The 13973-nt window shown below is 51.2% G+C and overlaps 1 protein-coding gene across 14 annotated transcripts in view; it reads right to left on the reverse strand.

Annotated features, from left to right (window-relative positions):
* CACNA1B (calcium voltage-gated channel subunit alpha1 B) overlaps nt 1–13973 on the reverse strand; it is a 253949-nt gene that overhangs the window by 59290 nt on the left and 180686 nt on the right. For all 14 annotated transcript variants that reach the window (XR_008626612.2, XR_008626611.2, XM_055117377.2 and 11 more), the window contains 2 exons: nt 13849–13959; nt 13305–13388 (listed from right to left, as the gene is read on the reverse strand). Coding sequence is in view for 12 of the 14 variants with exons in the window: in XM_055117377.2 (XP_054973352.1) it covers nt 13305–13388; nt 13849–13959 (195 nt within the window). In the remaining 2 variants the exon portion in view is untranslated. The remainder of the gene's footprint in view (nt 1–13304; nt 13389–13848; nt 13960–13973) is intronic.

The raw sequence follows: 13973 nt of genomic DNA on the forward strand, positions 1-13973 counted from the left end.
CTCCACGTGGCCCCAGGGCACTTGAATTACTGTACTGGCACATCCCTTTCAGGGAAGCAGGCTCTGGGGAGGTGTCCGTGCACAGATGGGGGTGCTTGTGGACCCAGGAGGCTTTCTGCCCTCTGTCTACCTAGAGGTCAGGTGCCCACACACAGCCTGAGAGCAGCTTCCTGCCACTGCAGCATTTTGAAATATGCAAGCAGCTCAGGCTCAGAGACACGTTCGTGTTGTCAGATTCAGTCATCAAATAAAGAGAACACAGATGTCGAATGAGACAGCAGCAGCAGGAGCACATGCAGGCGCAGAGGCGGTGAGGGCCTGGCAGAGCATCCCGACTCTCCAGGGCTACCGTTAGGTGGGAATGAGGTGTCAGTGGAGGGGTGGGCCTCACTCTTCCTTCCAGGGACAGTGGCCCAACCCGTACTGAGGACACCTCTGCCTAGGTCTGCCACTTCCACTGGCAGGGGCAGGGTGGCTGAGGATTCAACTCGAGGGACTGGCTCTCAGGCGGGATGCTGCAACTGTGGGAGCAGGACTGGTTTTGAATGATATCCATGGCCAGTGGGCACAAGGACGGGCTATGATCCAAATCAGCAAGGCGGCAGCAGTAGACCTCAGGGTGTGACCCCAGAGGGCAGCACAAGTGTACCTGTAGCTCCGTAATCTGCTTGTGCCAGGGAAAGAAAATCTCCATGGTAGACAAGATGGCCAAGTACTCTGGGCCACGAGGACCCACAGAGAAGCCAGCCATCTTAGAAACATGGGTGCAGGGGTGGAGGGCCGCAGTCCCGTGTCAAGAGACCCTTATGTAAGATGATGAAGCAGAGCCGGGGGTTGGAGGCTCCCACTCTGAAACCTTGTGCTCAGGGGGTCTGGAGGGGCAGGGACTGGGGCAACACAGCACCCACTGGCTCAAAGCACAGTCAGGCAGCGGCACAGACAAGATTCCCTGAAGACACTGGGGAAAATAAAGGCTGCCAGGTAAGAAGGAAGGACTGGAAGACAACAGGGCAGGTGAGAGGTGCGTGGAGAGTAACAGTTTGTCCAAATTACTTAATGCATGAATGCCAACCTCAGCCACCATCACTTTCTGTTTTTGTGGAGACCCACATTCCCCCCTTCCTCCTGGCTTCTCTCGGGGCTCCTGTGGGTACTCAGGAGAGGCTGGGAGCAGGAGACGGGCGCCCTGGAGAGCTGTGAAGACAGACGGTGACGGCAGCCACAGATGTTCGAGCACAGCGTGGCAGGCCGGGCACCATGCCAGCTGCATGCAGGAGAGCAAGGGACAGAAGCACACGCAGCGCCACGCCGTGCACCTGCACCATCACCTCTGGCCTCCGCCAGCCCCTCGGAGACAGACACAGCCTGCCCCAACCTCACTGAGTCCATGGCTTCTGTTGCAGCCACACCTACTTCAAGGCCAGGCCCTTCCTTACTTCTACCTGAGTTGGAAAAGGTCTGTGGCACCCCAAAGGCACACCATTGTGCCCTCAACATGGTGGCTGACTCACCTTGATGGGACAACAGTCCCTAACCCTTCAATCCTCAGCTTTCTCATCCACAAAGAAACACGGGGACACCCAGTCCAGGAGGTGAGGAGTACTTGAGAAAAGGGATTTAAAATTGCTCTTAGCACTGCAGGACACCGTGCCATGACAGTGACCACTGACTCTGGACGAAGACCAGCATCCCCTGTATCCAAGACCACCACAGCCTCTGGCCAGAGTCACAGGGAAGTGAGGGCTTGTCCCGAGTGTCAGCTGGGCACCCCATCCCGATCTGTGGGCCCCGATGTGGGCCAGGTACCACACCAGAGGACAAGGCCCAGAAGGTGCAGAAAAACTGCTCTGTGGCTCCCTTTCATTCTAATGAGACTGACAATTGAAGACAGGAAAGAGACGTGCATGTGCATGAGTAACATGTCAGGCGTGGATGTGTGGTGGAGAAAGAGGACAGGGGACAGACAATGTGGGGAAGGGCTCTCTGAGGAGGTGACGCTGAGCAGAGGCCTGACTGGCACGAGCTGGATGCGTGCAGATGACATTGCCTGGGTGTTTCTGCAGCATTAAATGGTATTTTCTCAAAACGCTAGCTCTTCTGCTCCAATTGTGAATCGCTGTATCACAAACATTCACTTTTACACGACTCTGAAATATCTTCTACTTTATATTAATTTCCACAGTCACAGCTAAAGTTGGGTCAGTTACCAAATATCTTTGCTCTAAAATTCCTGAAGACCCAGCAGGAAGCTCCGGTTGGACCTGCACTCCACATGAGCTTGCTGACCGAGGCACATACACAATTCAGTGACATGCGAATGAGGGAGCTTCGGCTCCACTGCCTCTAGGGGCAGAGCCCCCTTCTTCTACTCAGCCCTACAAGAACCCTCCTGAATCATGAAGACAAAGACTGTAAGCCCTGCCCCTGAGCCCTGAACCCCAGGCCTGACCCTGCCCACTCCAAGGCACGGTCAGTCCAGGAAGGACGGAAGCTACAGGGGAGTCTGCAGAGGCCACCTGGGCAAAGCGGGGCCTTCTTGATTGGCTTGATGGGGACACAGCAGGTGGGAGATGGCTGCGCAACAGGAACCATGGACTCGCAGGGATCAGGGACAAACTCATGTCCTGCAAAGCCTCCCCAAATCTGAGCCAGTCCCAACAGGAAAAACTACCCTAGACACTTACCCACTCCAGAAACCCCACCTCCCTCTCCTTGGGCAGGTCTCAGGGAAGCCCCGCCCACGGCCAGTTCCCAGAATCAAATCGCTGCCAGGAGGGCCCTCAGAAGCCCTGCTGAATGCCCAGAGCCGAGGGAGCAAGTCCAGGAGGCCAGAGGTGAGTGGGTGCAGCCGCATCCAACCACACGCCTAGAGGGCAGTGGGCTGGAGTCCCAGGAACCAGAGGGCAGGAGAGGAGCAGAGCGAGCAAAGCAAGGACTTGCAAGAACCGTTCAGAGTCGTGAAACCAACCGTTTCCTACATGTGATGTTTTCATGGATGGATATTTGCATATTATTTACAAATTGGGGAGGTTTGAGCAGCAGGTGCACAACATACAGACGGAGACATGGGTTTTCGCATTGTATGTTGGTTGGATGGCGTGAGTCAGCAGGTAGGTTAAGGTAAATCAAGAACAAAAACAGAAAACAAAAGAGAAAATGAGTCATCAACACAAGCAAAAACTCAAACTCTGATTACTTAACTAGAAAATTAGGATTTTGGTAAACTGCATTATTTTTCTTAAAATATATCAGACCAAAACATATTTTTGAAGTCTGTAGGTTATGCAGACAAGGTGGCATTCATTTGCATTCTTGTTTGTAATGCAAATCCAAAGATGACTCACAGACACTTCTTTATTTATTTTTATTTCCAGGCAAAGAAATCAATGTCAGTTTCATGCTTGCTTGGAGCCCTCTCTCTGGGTGCCCTTGCTAAAACTCTATTTTGATTTTTAAGTTGGGGATGGGAACTGACACTCATATTTTTGCCTAAGAAAAAAAAGTGCATTCACAAAGTAAACATATGAAGTGGCTCCAAATGAAAAACAGACACACAAACAAAACAAAGCACCACCAGTCCACACGATGGCTTTCCCTTCATCTTTTCTCCTCCAGGCAGAACAGGAGATGACCTGGGCTCCAGGAGCAAGAGTGGCCAGGGGACAGCTGAGCTTTCCAACCAGCAGCTCTCAGGCCCCCAACCTGCTGGGTGTCCAGGGTTGGCAGGGGCTGCCAAGGAGGGCTTGCTTGAACCAGGGTCTGACACGACCACAAACAGCCCGGCCTCGACTGTCTCGCAGCTGAGGGACGGAGTGTGGGTTAGTCTGGCTGCCTGCACTGCAGCAGGAATCTGCCTTGTATCAAGGCCTCTGCCCTACACCAGGGCCTCTTTGGGGTGTCGGGAGGTTTCCCTAGAGCCCGGCTGGGCACTGGGGCTCTCTGCACATCTCTGACGTCAGCCAGGCACCCTCCACTTTGTGCCCTCTCAGCAGTCAGCAGTTCCCGCCCCTCTTGGAAAGGAGGCGCACACACGCAGAAACCACCCCTCCCCACCAAGCTGTGTCCTTACAGCTGGGAGCTCAATGTTTCCATCACTGTATTTGATGAATAAAGATTTCTGTTTCCAAGGAGGAGGCCCTTAGGAATCAGCAATGCAGCCCACCTGTGCCTCTCGGAAAGCGCACTGGGACTAAATGCTTCCGGGCGAGACGCACAGGGAGGAGGCAGCCACTGGGAAACGCAACACCAGTGCTAGGGGGACTCAACTTTTCTGATTTTTCTGATTAAATGGCAGGTTTCAGCTTTTTTGCTTGGATTACTCAGATCATTAACTTTTTTAAATCATAAAGCATATCACATAAAAGATTACGCATAAATATTTTAAAGAAAAGTAAAACCAAGTATCTATATATATTCATCACGCAGCTTTACGAACGGAACATCACCATCACTTCCGAAGCCGTCTTGGGTCTCCCTTCCTCCTCTGCAGACGCAGCAACTACCTTCCCTTCTTGTTAATCATGGCTTGTCTTTTCAGCTTTACCAGAAACTCTGGAAATGCATTCTATGTTTGCCTGTCCCTGGCCTTTGTTGTGGGATCAGGCCGCCCACAGGCTTCTTTGACTTGCGCACACCTATGCTCTGACCACAAACTGTTTCTGAGAAGCATCCACACTGTGCTGATGTCACTGGAAAGGGGTGCACACACAGAAACCCCCCAAAGCTGTGTTTCAATTTCACATCATTTGCGTATTTTCACTACGTTAGCAGAGACCCTAACAACTGGCACATTCTGTTGCCGATGGGCACTCAGATGCCTCTGTTTGGTCGGCAGAACGCTGGTGCCAGGAACACTTGTGTGAAAATGCCTCTGGGGGTCATCTGTGCAGGCACCCTCTGGGACACCTGCCTAGGAGTACAGTTGCTGAGTTGTATGCACATGTCCAACTTTTGAGGGGCTGCTGAGCCCTCCCAGATGCTGTGCTGGCTGGCACGCCCACCAGCAGTGCCAGAGTTCTGGTTATTTATATGTTTTGAAAGAGTCTTACTCTGTCGCCCAGGCTAGAATGCAGTGGCGCAATCTTGGCTCCCTGTGACCTCCACCTCCTGGGTTCAAGCGATTCTTGTGCCTCAGCCTCCCAAGTAGCTAGAATTACAGGCGTGCGCCATCATGCCTGGCTAACTTTTGTATTTTTAGTAAAGACGGGGCTTCACAATGTTAACCACTCTTGTCTCGAACTTCTGACCTCAGGTGATCTGCCCACCTCAGCCTCCCCAAGTGCTAGGATTATAGGCCTGGGCCATTGCACCCAGCCTTCTCTTCTTTTAAAAAAATTTTAATGTCAACATTATACTAGTCTAGTTAGAGAATGTTCACTCTTTTTCCGTTCTCTAGAAAAATCTGTTTAAGAGTGGAATGATCTTTCCTTATATTTTAAGTAGAAACCTAATGTATAAGACCACTAGAATCTGGTGTTTTCTTTATAGGAAGATTGTTTATTGACTCAACTTCTTTAATGCTTTAATAAAGAACCATTTAGGGTTTTTCTCTCTTCTTTTGTCACATTCAGTCATTTATATTTTTCTAGTAATGTGTTCACTTACCTAGGTTTTCAAATGTACTGGCATAAACTATTCACAATATTCTCCTTCACGTTATTCACGTTACTCTCTCCTGTACCTACTGTCATGACCCCTCTCCCCTGCCTTACATCGTGTATTTTACCTTCTTATTTTTCTTTGATTAATCTTGCCAGAAGTGTGTCAATTTTTAAGTCTTTAAAGAACTAAGTTTAGACTTTATTGATTCTCTCTAGTCTTTGTTTTCCACTTTCTTAATTTCTATTCTTATACTTTTCTTCTACTTTATTGAGCTTATTCTGTTGTTCTTTTTCTAACTTTTAAAGTTAGATGCTAAACTCATTAATTTTTACACCGTTTTCTTTTTCTAATATAAACATTAAGGCTGTAAATTTCTTTCTGAGTACTGCTTCAGCTGTTATCTCATGAGCTTTAATATACAGTATTTTCATTGCTTTTCTGTTATTTATATTTTCTAATTTCCATCATTTCATCTTTTACCGATGACTTATTCAGAAGTTCGTTTCCTTAAAAGTGGAGAAGGTGCTGTTACTGTCTCAGCCACACAGGCCCTGTGATCGCTCTGCTTCTGTCCACACTGGCTCCCAACGCACTTTCACGCCCCACAGCAGCACTTGTCTCTCTCCTTCCCCCTCTGTCTCTCTCCTCCTGCCTCCCCGCCTCTCTCTCTCTCTCTCTTATTTTTTTAGAGTTTTGCTCTGTTGCCCAGACTGGAGTGCAGTGGTACAATCATAACTCACTGCAGCCTCGAACTCCTGGGTTCAAGCGATGCTCCCACCTCAGCCTCCCAAAGTTCTGGGAGTACAGGCATGAGCCAGCGTGCCCCGCCCTCTTGGGTCTCTTGATGCAGGGATTCCCACAGGCTGCCAGAACCTGCTTTGCAGGTGGAGCCCATGCTGCACTCTCTTGCCCCTCACTGGGACAACTCTAACTGCCCCCATCCTCACCAACTATTCCTGGAAACTGTGATTCCAGTAAATCACATTTGGATCACACGTTCTGATCCAAAGACAGGTGACACCAGGGGTGGTTCCTTGGAAGCCGACTCTAAGGATGGAAACCTTGGGGAGTGGCTCACTGGACAGATTCTCCTCTGTTGGTGGGTGGTAAGTGAGGTGACGGTAACTCCTGGTGTGCCGTAGCATTAAAACTGCTGAAACCTTCATCTTGGGCAAATCTGTAAAGGGTTGAAAGGGGTGCAATAACGATACCGCAAGATATCATTAGCATCCACAGGCTGTCAGGAATGGGCGCTGTAAGGATGGTAGAGCTGGTGAACCATGGCTAAGTGCCACCAATTACTCTGAGGAAGAAAACGTTACAAGTTGTCAATTAGCAACTCCAAGCATAACCCAAATGTAGTCTGTGTTTCGGATTGTGCTGACCAGCCTGGGATCAAGGGAGGACCAGGGCTCTAGAGAGGACTCCACAAGTCTCTCATGCTCCAACGTCAGCACCCAGAAAAGAAGGGCAGGCTCTGCCACGCAGAGGAGGAACACCAGTGTGGGCATGCCCCCAACACAGAGCTCTCAGATGCCCCGGGACTGCCTGGGCCTGCAGGAGCGTCCCCTCCCTGCTGGAGGACCTCACTTTGTCTTGCCTGAATACCTGCAGGAGTCTCAGCTGAGGTGGATGCTTTCCACGATGGTACTCACCCTCCCCAAGTTCCACCTCACTTCCCATGCCGGCCACTAGACCCACAACTCGAGTTTTCATACAGCCTGACTTGGGAAGCGGTGGTCCTGCTGAGTGAGAAAAAAAGGCTGCCCAGTGAAGGGCTGTGTGATATAACGGGTACGTGTGGCAGGAGCAAGGTGGGAGGGACTGGATGAGGATGGCTGGAAGACAGGCAGGATAAAAAACTATTTTTAATGTAGGGGAGCTTTCTCCCATGACTCAGGATCCAATACCCTGGCGAGGGCACCTGAGGCAGGTGCTAACAGGCTGCTGGGATGACTCCCAGGAGCTTGGAAAACCTCATAGCCCACATTAAATGACGTGAGGGTGCCAGAACTGCCTTGGCAGATGCTGAGCATAGCACCAAAAGGCTCAGAGAGGTAGGCATGCTAGAAAGAACCTATCATGTACGATCCAAGTGCCCACGAGCCAACCAGCTTCTCAGAGCGTTTTGGGAGGAGGGCACTGGCATCACGCACAAGGCCACTGGTGGTTCTCTTCTGCAGGCCAGGGTTGACGGGAGGAGATGCTGTCATGGAGCAGGGATTCCTTTGGGAAGAAGAGAAGGCTCTAGAGCTGCAGAGGCTCCATGGCAGCACACAATCACACGAGGCTGGCTCCCTTCCATGGCTGGTTGCCTGGAACCACCAGAGTGGGCGGTGAGGCCTCAATGGCAACCAAGAGCCCTGACCTGCAAAGGTCCACAGTGGTGGCTAATCAGCCATGGCATTGGCAGGACAAAGGGGCATTGCCAACAAGGATGCTGCTTCAGCTAATTGGCCATGGCATTCCTAGAGGCAGGACAGAGGGGCAGTGCCAACAAGGATGCTGCTTGAGATTAACATATGTAAATACGGAATTCAAAAGAATGAAAGTAAGTGAGCAGAAGGCTGATAACAGCCACCACCATGGACAAACATGCACCCTCCCGAGTCTCTCAACCAGTCAGTTTTCAGATCCAGGGTCCACAGCTTAGAGGAGAGACTGGGCCCCCTTGCAGAAGAATCCTACAACACAAGAGGGAGTCCAGACAGCAGCCATTTCTCTGCCCCTCCCCAAGGAGATCGGGCTCGTTTACTTGAGAAATTGCACACTGGAGAAAGAATACCCGGAGGTTTTGAAGGCTGTTGGATACAAGGTCCAAGATAACATTGATACCAAGGAACTAAAATGAGATTGCGGCTCCATCTCAGAGTGTGCGCAGGGGCCAGGACACCAATGAATCCCTGGCCCAGGCCCATCTCTCAGTGGCCTCGTGTGCCCAGGCACAGCTGGTGTTCATTTGGCTAGTCCTAACTAACTGGCCGAACCCACCACACTGGCTCCTCGACATGTGAAATAGACATAACAATAGGAAAGTCCTCAACACCGACACCCCCCAGCCAAAACAGTACATTATAACACTGCATCCAGTATGGAATGGAGAGGTTAGTGCCACCTTGAATAATTAAAAGATAAAGGGGTGGTTGGTCTACACCTCATTCCCATTTAATTCACCAGTATGGACCGTGCAAGAAAACTGGATCACAATGGATGACACTGGACTACTCCCCAGATAACTCAGGCTCAGTACCCACTGCTGTGGGAGATTTGGTATCTTTAATAGAACAGATCTACTCAGCCTCTGGGACTTGGCACACAGGTGCCAACCTGGTGAGCACACTCTTCAGCAGTCACTGCTAAGCAGGGTCAGAAGCAGTTTGTATCCACAGCAGACATTCACGGTCTGGCCCTATGTCACAACATGGTCCAAAGGTACTCTTAATCATTTGGAATTCTTATTTTTATTTTTTAGAGACAGGGACTCACTTTGTGGCCCAGGCTGGAGTGCAGTGGTGTGATCATAGCTCACTGCAGCATTGACTTCCTGGGCTCAAGCGATTCTCCTGCCTCAGCCTCCTGGGTAGCTGGGACTACGGGCGTGTGCCACTATGCCTGGCTAAATTTTTAAATTTTTTGCAGAGACAGGGTCTCGCCGTCTTGCCTAGGCTAGTCTCCAACTCCTAGGCTGAAGTGATCTTTCTACCTTGGCCTCCCAAATCCCTGAGATCACAGGTGTGGCCACTGTGCCTGCCCAAGACGTTCCCTGCCTTGGCTTCCCAAAGCCCTGAGATCACAGGTGTGGCCACTGTGCCTGCCAAGACATTCTTCAGAACACCACACCGGTCCACCACACTGATGACGTTATGTTACTTAGATCAGATGCCCTGACGCACTCCAGAGCACAGGTGATAAATCTTACAAGGATTCATGGACCTTCCACGTCAGTGAAGTTTTTAGGGGTCCAGTGGTCTGGGCTATGCCAGGACAAGGACTCCAAGGTAAGAGACAAGTTAGTGATTGCACCTCACACTTCTACTGGGGGTAGGCTGCTTTGCGTTTTGGAGATGGCATAGGCCACTTAGGAAATACTGTTGTGACTCAAGACGCTGCCAGGTTTGAGAGGTTTCAGAGCACAAGTGGGGTCTCCAACAGACCCATGATGTGATAGCAGTGGCCCTGCCACTTGGGCCACAAAACCCAGCAACCCCCAGGGTCCTTGATGTGTATGTGGTAGGTAAGGACACTGGGTAAAGTCCTGGGAAAGCCTCCACAGAGAAGTCAGTGCAGACACCCAGCATTTGGGAGCAGGCCATGCCATCTACAGAACAGAAGCATAATGAGAGGGGCCAACCTAGTTCCTGGCCCTGGTGGCAGCTGTGTGTGTCACCAAGAGACATCGCTGTCTATGACACCAAAGCATCTCCCCATAGTGATGTGCTGTCAGACCCACCACAGGCCCAGTGAACAATGGAAGGGGTACCTCTACGACCGAACCCAAGCATGTCTAGAGGACACAGCACACAACATGTGGCCCAATCCCCCATGACACGCACCTCTGTTGACCAATGACGTCCTCACCTCACTCCCGCCATCACTTCATGGGGATTCACTACAACTTAGGGGGAAATGCAGACCTGATTTGTGGATGGGTTGCTTGGTATACTGGTGCAGGCCTCACTACAGCCTCACATAGGAACAGCCTGAAAGACAGAGGTGGAGCAGAGCCCTGGGCAGGGTATCTGGTCAGTTCTGTGTGGGGGGGAAAACAAGTTGCCTGTGCTGAGGATAACAGGGTCCTAGGCAGGCACAAACGGCTGGTCAGGATCCTGGAGGGAACAAGGTCTAGGTGAGAGGCAGACAGATGGGCCTTGGGAACGGGCATGGGGTACAGGCCTTTGTTTTGCAAACCAATGCTCACCATGGGGCACTAAAAACCAAGCACTGGGATAAATCGACCAACAGATATTGGCTAGCCTCTGTCCTCACCAGCCCCAGTGTCCACACAGCAGACCTCTGGATAGGGTGACCATCATGGCCAAGACCCTCTCAGCAGCATGATCCAGCCATGACCACTGACGATTATCTACCGGGAATGAACAGACAGCAACACTGGGCTTCCATCTGGTGCCATGCCTTGGGGCTGTCAACCAGCCACCTAGTGGTAAGCTGATTATACCAGAACACCTTCTCCTGGAAAGGGCAGTGATTTGTCTCATCTGGGATCCACCCACATCCCAGGTGTGGGTTTGCCTTTCCTTGTGCAGTACCATGACAGCACTAACATCTCAGAGATTTACCAACACAGGATTCCATATAACATCAGCTTGGAGCACACGCAGGGGATGCATGTGAGCCAGGTGACCGTGGGGTCCACTGGATCATCTAACGCAACACCACTTAGGAGACGCTGCCCTGACCTTAAAGGCAGAGATAAAATGCCGGCTTGGTGATACACTTCATGGGGTTGGGGTGCCGTATTTCAAGATGAACCAACGGCCAATCGATGGTACTGGGTGCCCAATCAGTAAAATGCATGGATCGAGGAAACGGTGAAAGAAGAAGGGGCCCGTCTCACCATCGCTCCAGAAACCCAGGATGAACTCTGCGCTCATCTTCCCCAATTTTAGGTCTGGCAAATCTAGAGGCCCTGGTTCAAACAGGTGGAGAAGGCTTCTACCACACAACACCAAAGCCATGGTGGCCACCTGGTCACTTGGGGCTGCTCGTGCCAGAAGGCCAGCAGGCATCGCAAAGAGTTTCCATGCCAGCCAGATCATCTGACCCTCATTACTGTGAAGGGTAGAGCTGCCACTGCATAATTCTGGGAATCAGGGGCTTCACTGGGCCTTTCTCCATGCTCCTATGAACATGCTCCTGTGCACAGTCTTCACTGTGACTGGATTACCACAGCAGCCAGGGTTGGAAAAAGAACGGCAACAAGTAGGGACTTGGGATGCACAGGGCTGAGGGTCTGGGTCATCCCACCAGGCCAGCAACCAGTGCAGCAGAAGGCTGGCCACAGGACAGGGGCTCTAGAAAGGGTGGTGGGGGAACGGGATGATGAACATCAGCTCAGGGGCTCTAGAAAGGGTGGGGGGAACGGGATGATGAACATCAGCTCAGGGGCTCTAGAAAGGGTGGGGGGAACGGGATGATGAACATCAGCTCAGGGGCTCTAGAAAGGGTGGGGGGAACGGGATGATGAACATCAGCTCAGGGGCTCTAGAAAGGGTGGGGGGAACGGGATGATGAACATCAGCTCAGGGGCTCTAGAAAGGGTGGGGGGAACGGGATGATGAACATCAGCTCAGGGGCTCTAGAAAGGGTGGGGGGAACGGGATGATGAACATCAGCTCAGGGGCTCTAGAAAGGGTGGGGGGAACGGGATGATGAACATCAGCTCAGGGGCTCTAGAAAGGGTGGGGGGAACGGGATGATGAACATCAGCTCAGGGGCTCTAGAAAGGGTGGGGGGAACGGGATGATGAACATCAGCTCAGGGGCTCTAGAAAGGGTGGGGGGAACGGGATGATGAACATCAGCTCAGGGGCTCTAGAAAGGGTGGGGGGAACGGGATGATGAACATCAGCTCTGCTTGGACCAGCACAGCAGACGGAGCTCCGCTCTGTCTCCCAGAGACCATGACCAGCACCATGCTAAAGAATGAGCACAGTGAACCCAATGTGAAGTGTGGGCAGAACAGGAAGGAGCCTGGTGCTCCAGCAGGTTCTCCTCTGATGGTGTCAGACGTCCCTTCAGCCCTAACAGCTTGGGTGCAGCACTCGTGGCACACTCGGGGAGCTGGAAGCATCTGAGAATTGACACCTCAGGTGCAGCCCTCAGCCTAATGCCGTGCGGAGGGTGCAGAGGCAAACACGTTGCAGCTCCCTTTCCAGCAGGGATAGCTCTGAGGTGCGACCTACGCTGCTGCCAGAAGTCCCTTGGGAGATGACCCACACTGACCCACCAGGACTTGGCTTGGGACGCAGGATTTCTGGTCCTTCTCTTCCCACCCATTTCCCCATGCCCCTCTGCTGGTTTCTACTGGGAACATAACTTAAGAAATAACTTTCACATGAGTGCTCGTGTCTGCGTCTGCTTCTCGAGAATTCAACCTAAGACCAAACAAATGAGATTTTCTGCCATTGATTTCCAATGTAATGTGTTGTACTCAAAGAATGTTGCTTTATGATTTAGATGCTTTGAAATTTGTTGAGACAAGTTTATATCCCAGCACTGGTCAATTTTAAGACATAATCCACATATGTTTGGTAAGAATGAGTATTTCCAGATATATAGAGAGAGAGATACATAGAGAGACGGTGGGGGGCAATATTTTAAAATATAAATCCTTACTGGTTTCAGTTTATATATTTTTGATACCACCTTGTTAGATACATATTATACAGATACAAATTTAAGATTCACATCTTCTTGATTAGTTGTTACCATGGAGCTCCAGGTAACTCTCAGGCCAGCAGCCCAAAAGATCTTTGAGAATCACTTTCTTATTCAAGAAAGAACATCTGCTGGGGTAACACCCAATCCCTAAACTCCACCCCTGGAGCAAAGCCTCCATGTGTCCAGGGGGTTCTGCGGAACCCAGGAAGAGGCTAACACAGGGCCTGGAGATGCACTGAGGGGAGCAGGCTCTAGAAGGAAACCACCTGGGGACCCTGAAGGAGGGACAGAAATGCTACTTACCGCAATCTCTGTTACTAAAATATCAGTAATACTTCCCAACACAGTGACAAAGTCAAAGACATTCCAGGCATCTCTGAAATAGTTCTAGAGAAAAAGAAGAGCAGTTAGTGCCAGCGGCTGATGAGGGCTCTGTTGGCAAAGAGGTATAGGTGGTGGCCCTGATTAAGAAAGCGGTGAGGGTGATAGACCCTGAGCACAGGGCAGACAGGCCACCCCAGGGGGCACAGCACAAGGCCAGAGGTAAGCAGATGTCAAAGCCAGGGACACAGATACCTCTGGGCCTGGGCAGAGGCAGGACTAAGAGCCATGTGTCCAAAGAGGAAGAACCCAGCCCTGCCTCCCTCCCAGGACCTAGGCTGGGGGCAGAGCTTATGTAGCCAAGAGTCTCAGAACAGCCCCTTCCCCAGGGCCCCTGTAGCATTACATATACTCTGGGTACTCGGAGAATTCCCAGCTCCAAATTGTGAGCCCCCAAAGGTCGCCCTACAGATGGGGAACCAGAATACAGGTTGTCAAAAGGCAAAGCGGGGACCAAAGCACGTACCAGCACCCCAAAGGCGATGATCTTCAGCACGCATTCCATGGAGAACATGGATGTGAACACGATGTTCAGGCATTTCAGCATCAGCTCGTACTCATAGGGTGCATCATAGAACTGCCCAGGAATAG

Source organism: Pan paniscus, chromosome 11 (genome assembly GCF_029289425.2).
Source record: "Pan paniscus chromosome 11, NHGRI_mPanPan1-v2.0_pri, whole genome shotgun sequence".
NCBI classification, from domain to species: Eukaryota; Metazoa; Chordata; class Mammalia; order Primates; family Hominidae; genus Pan; species Pan paniscus.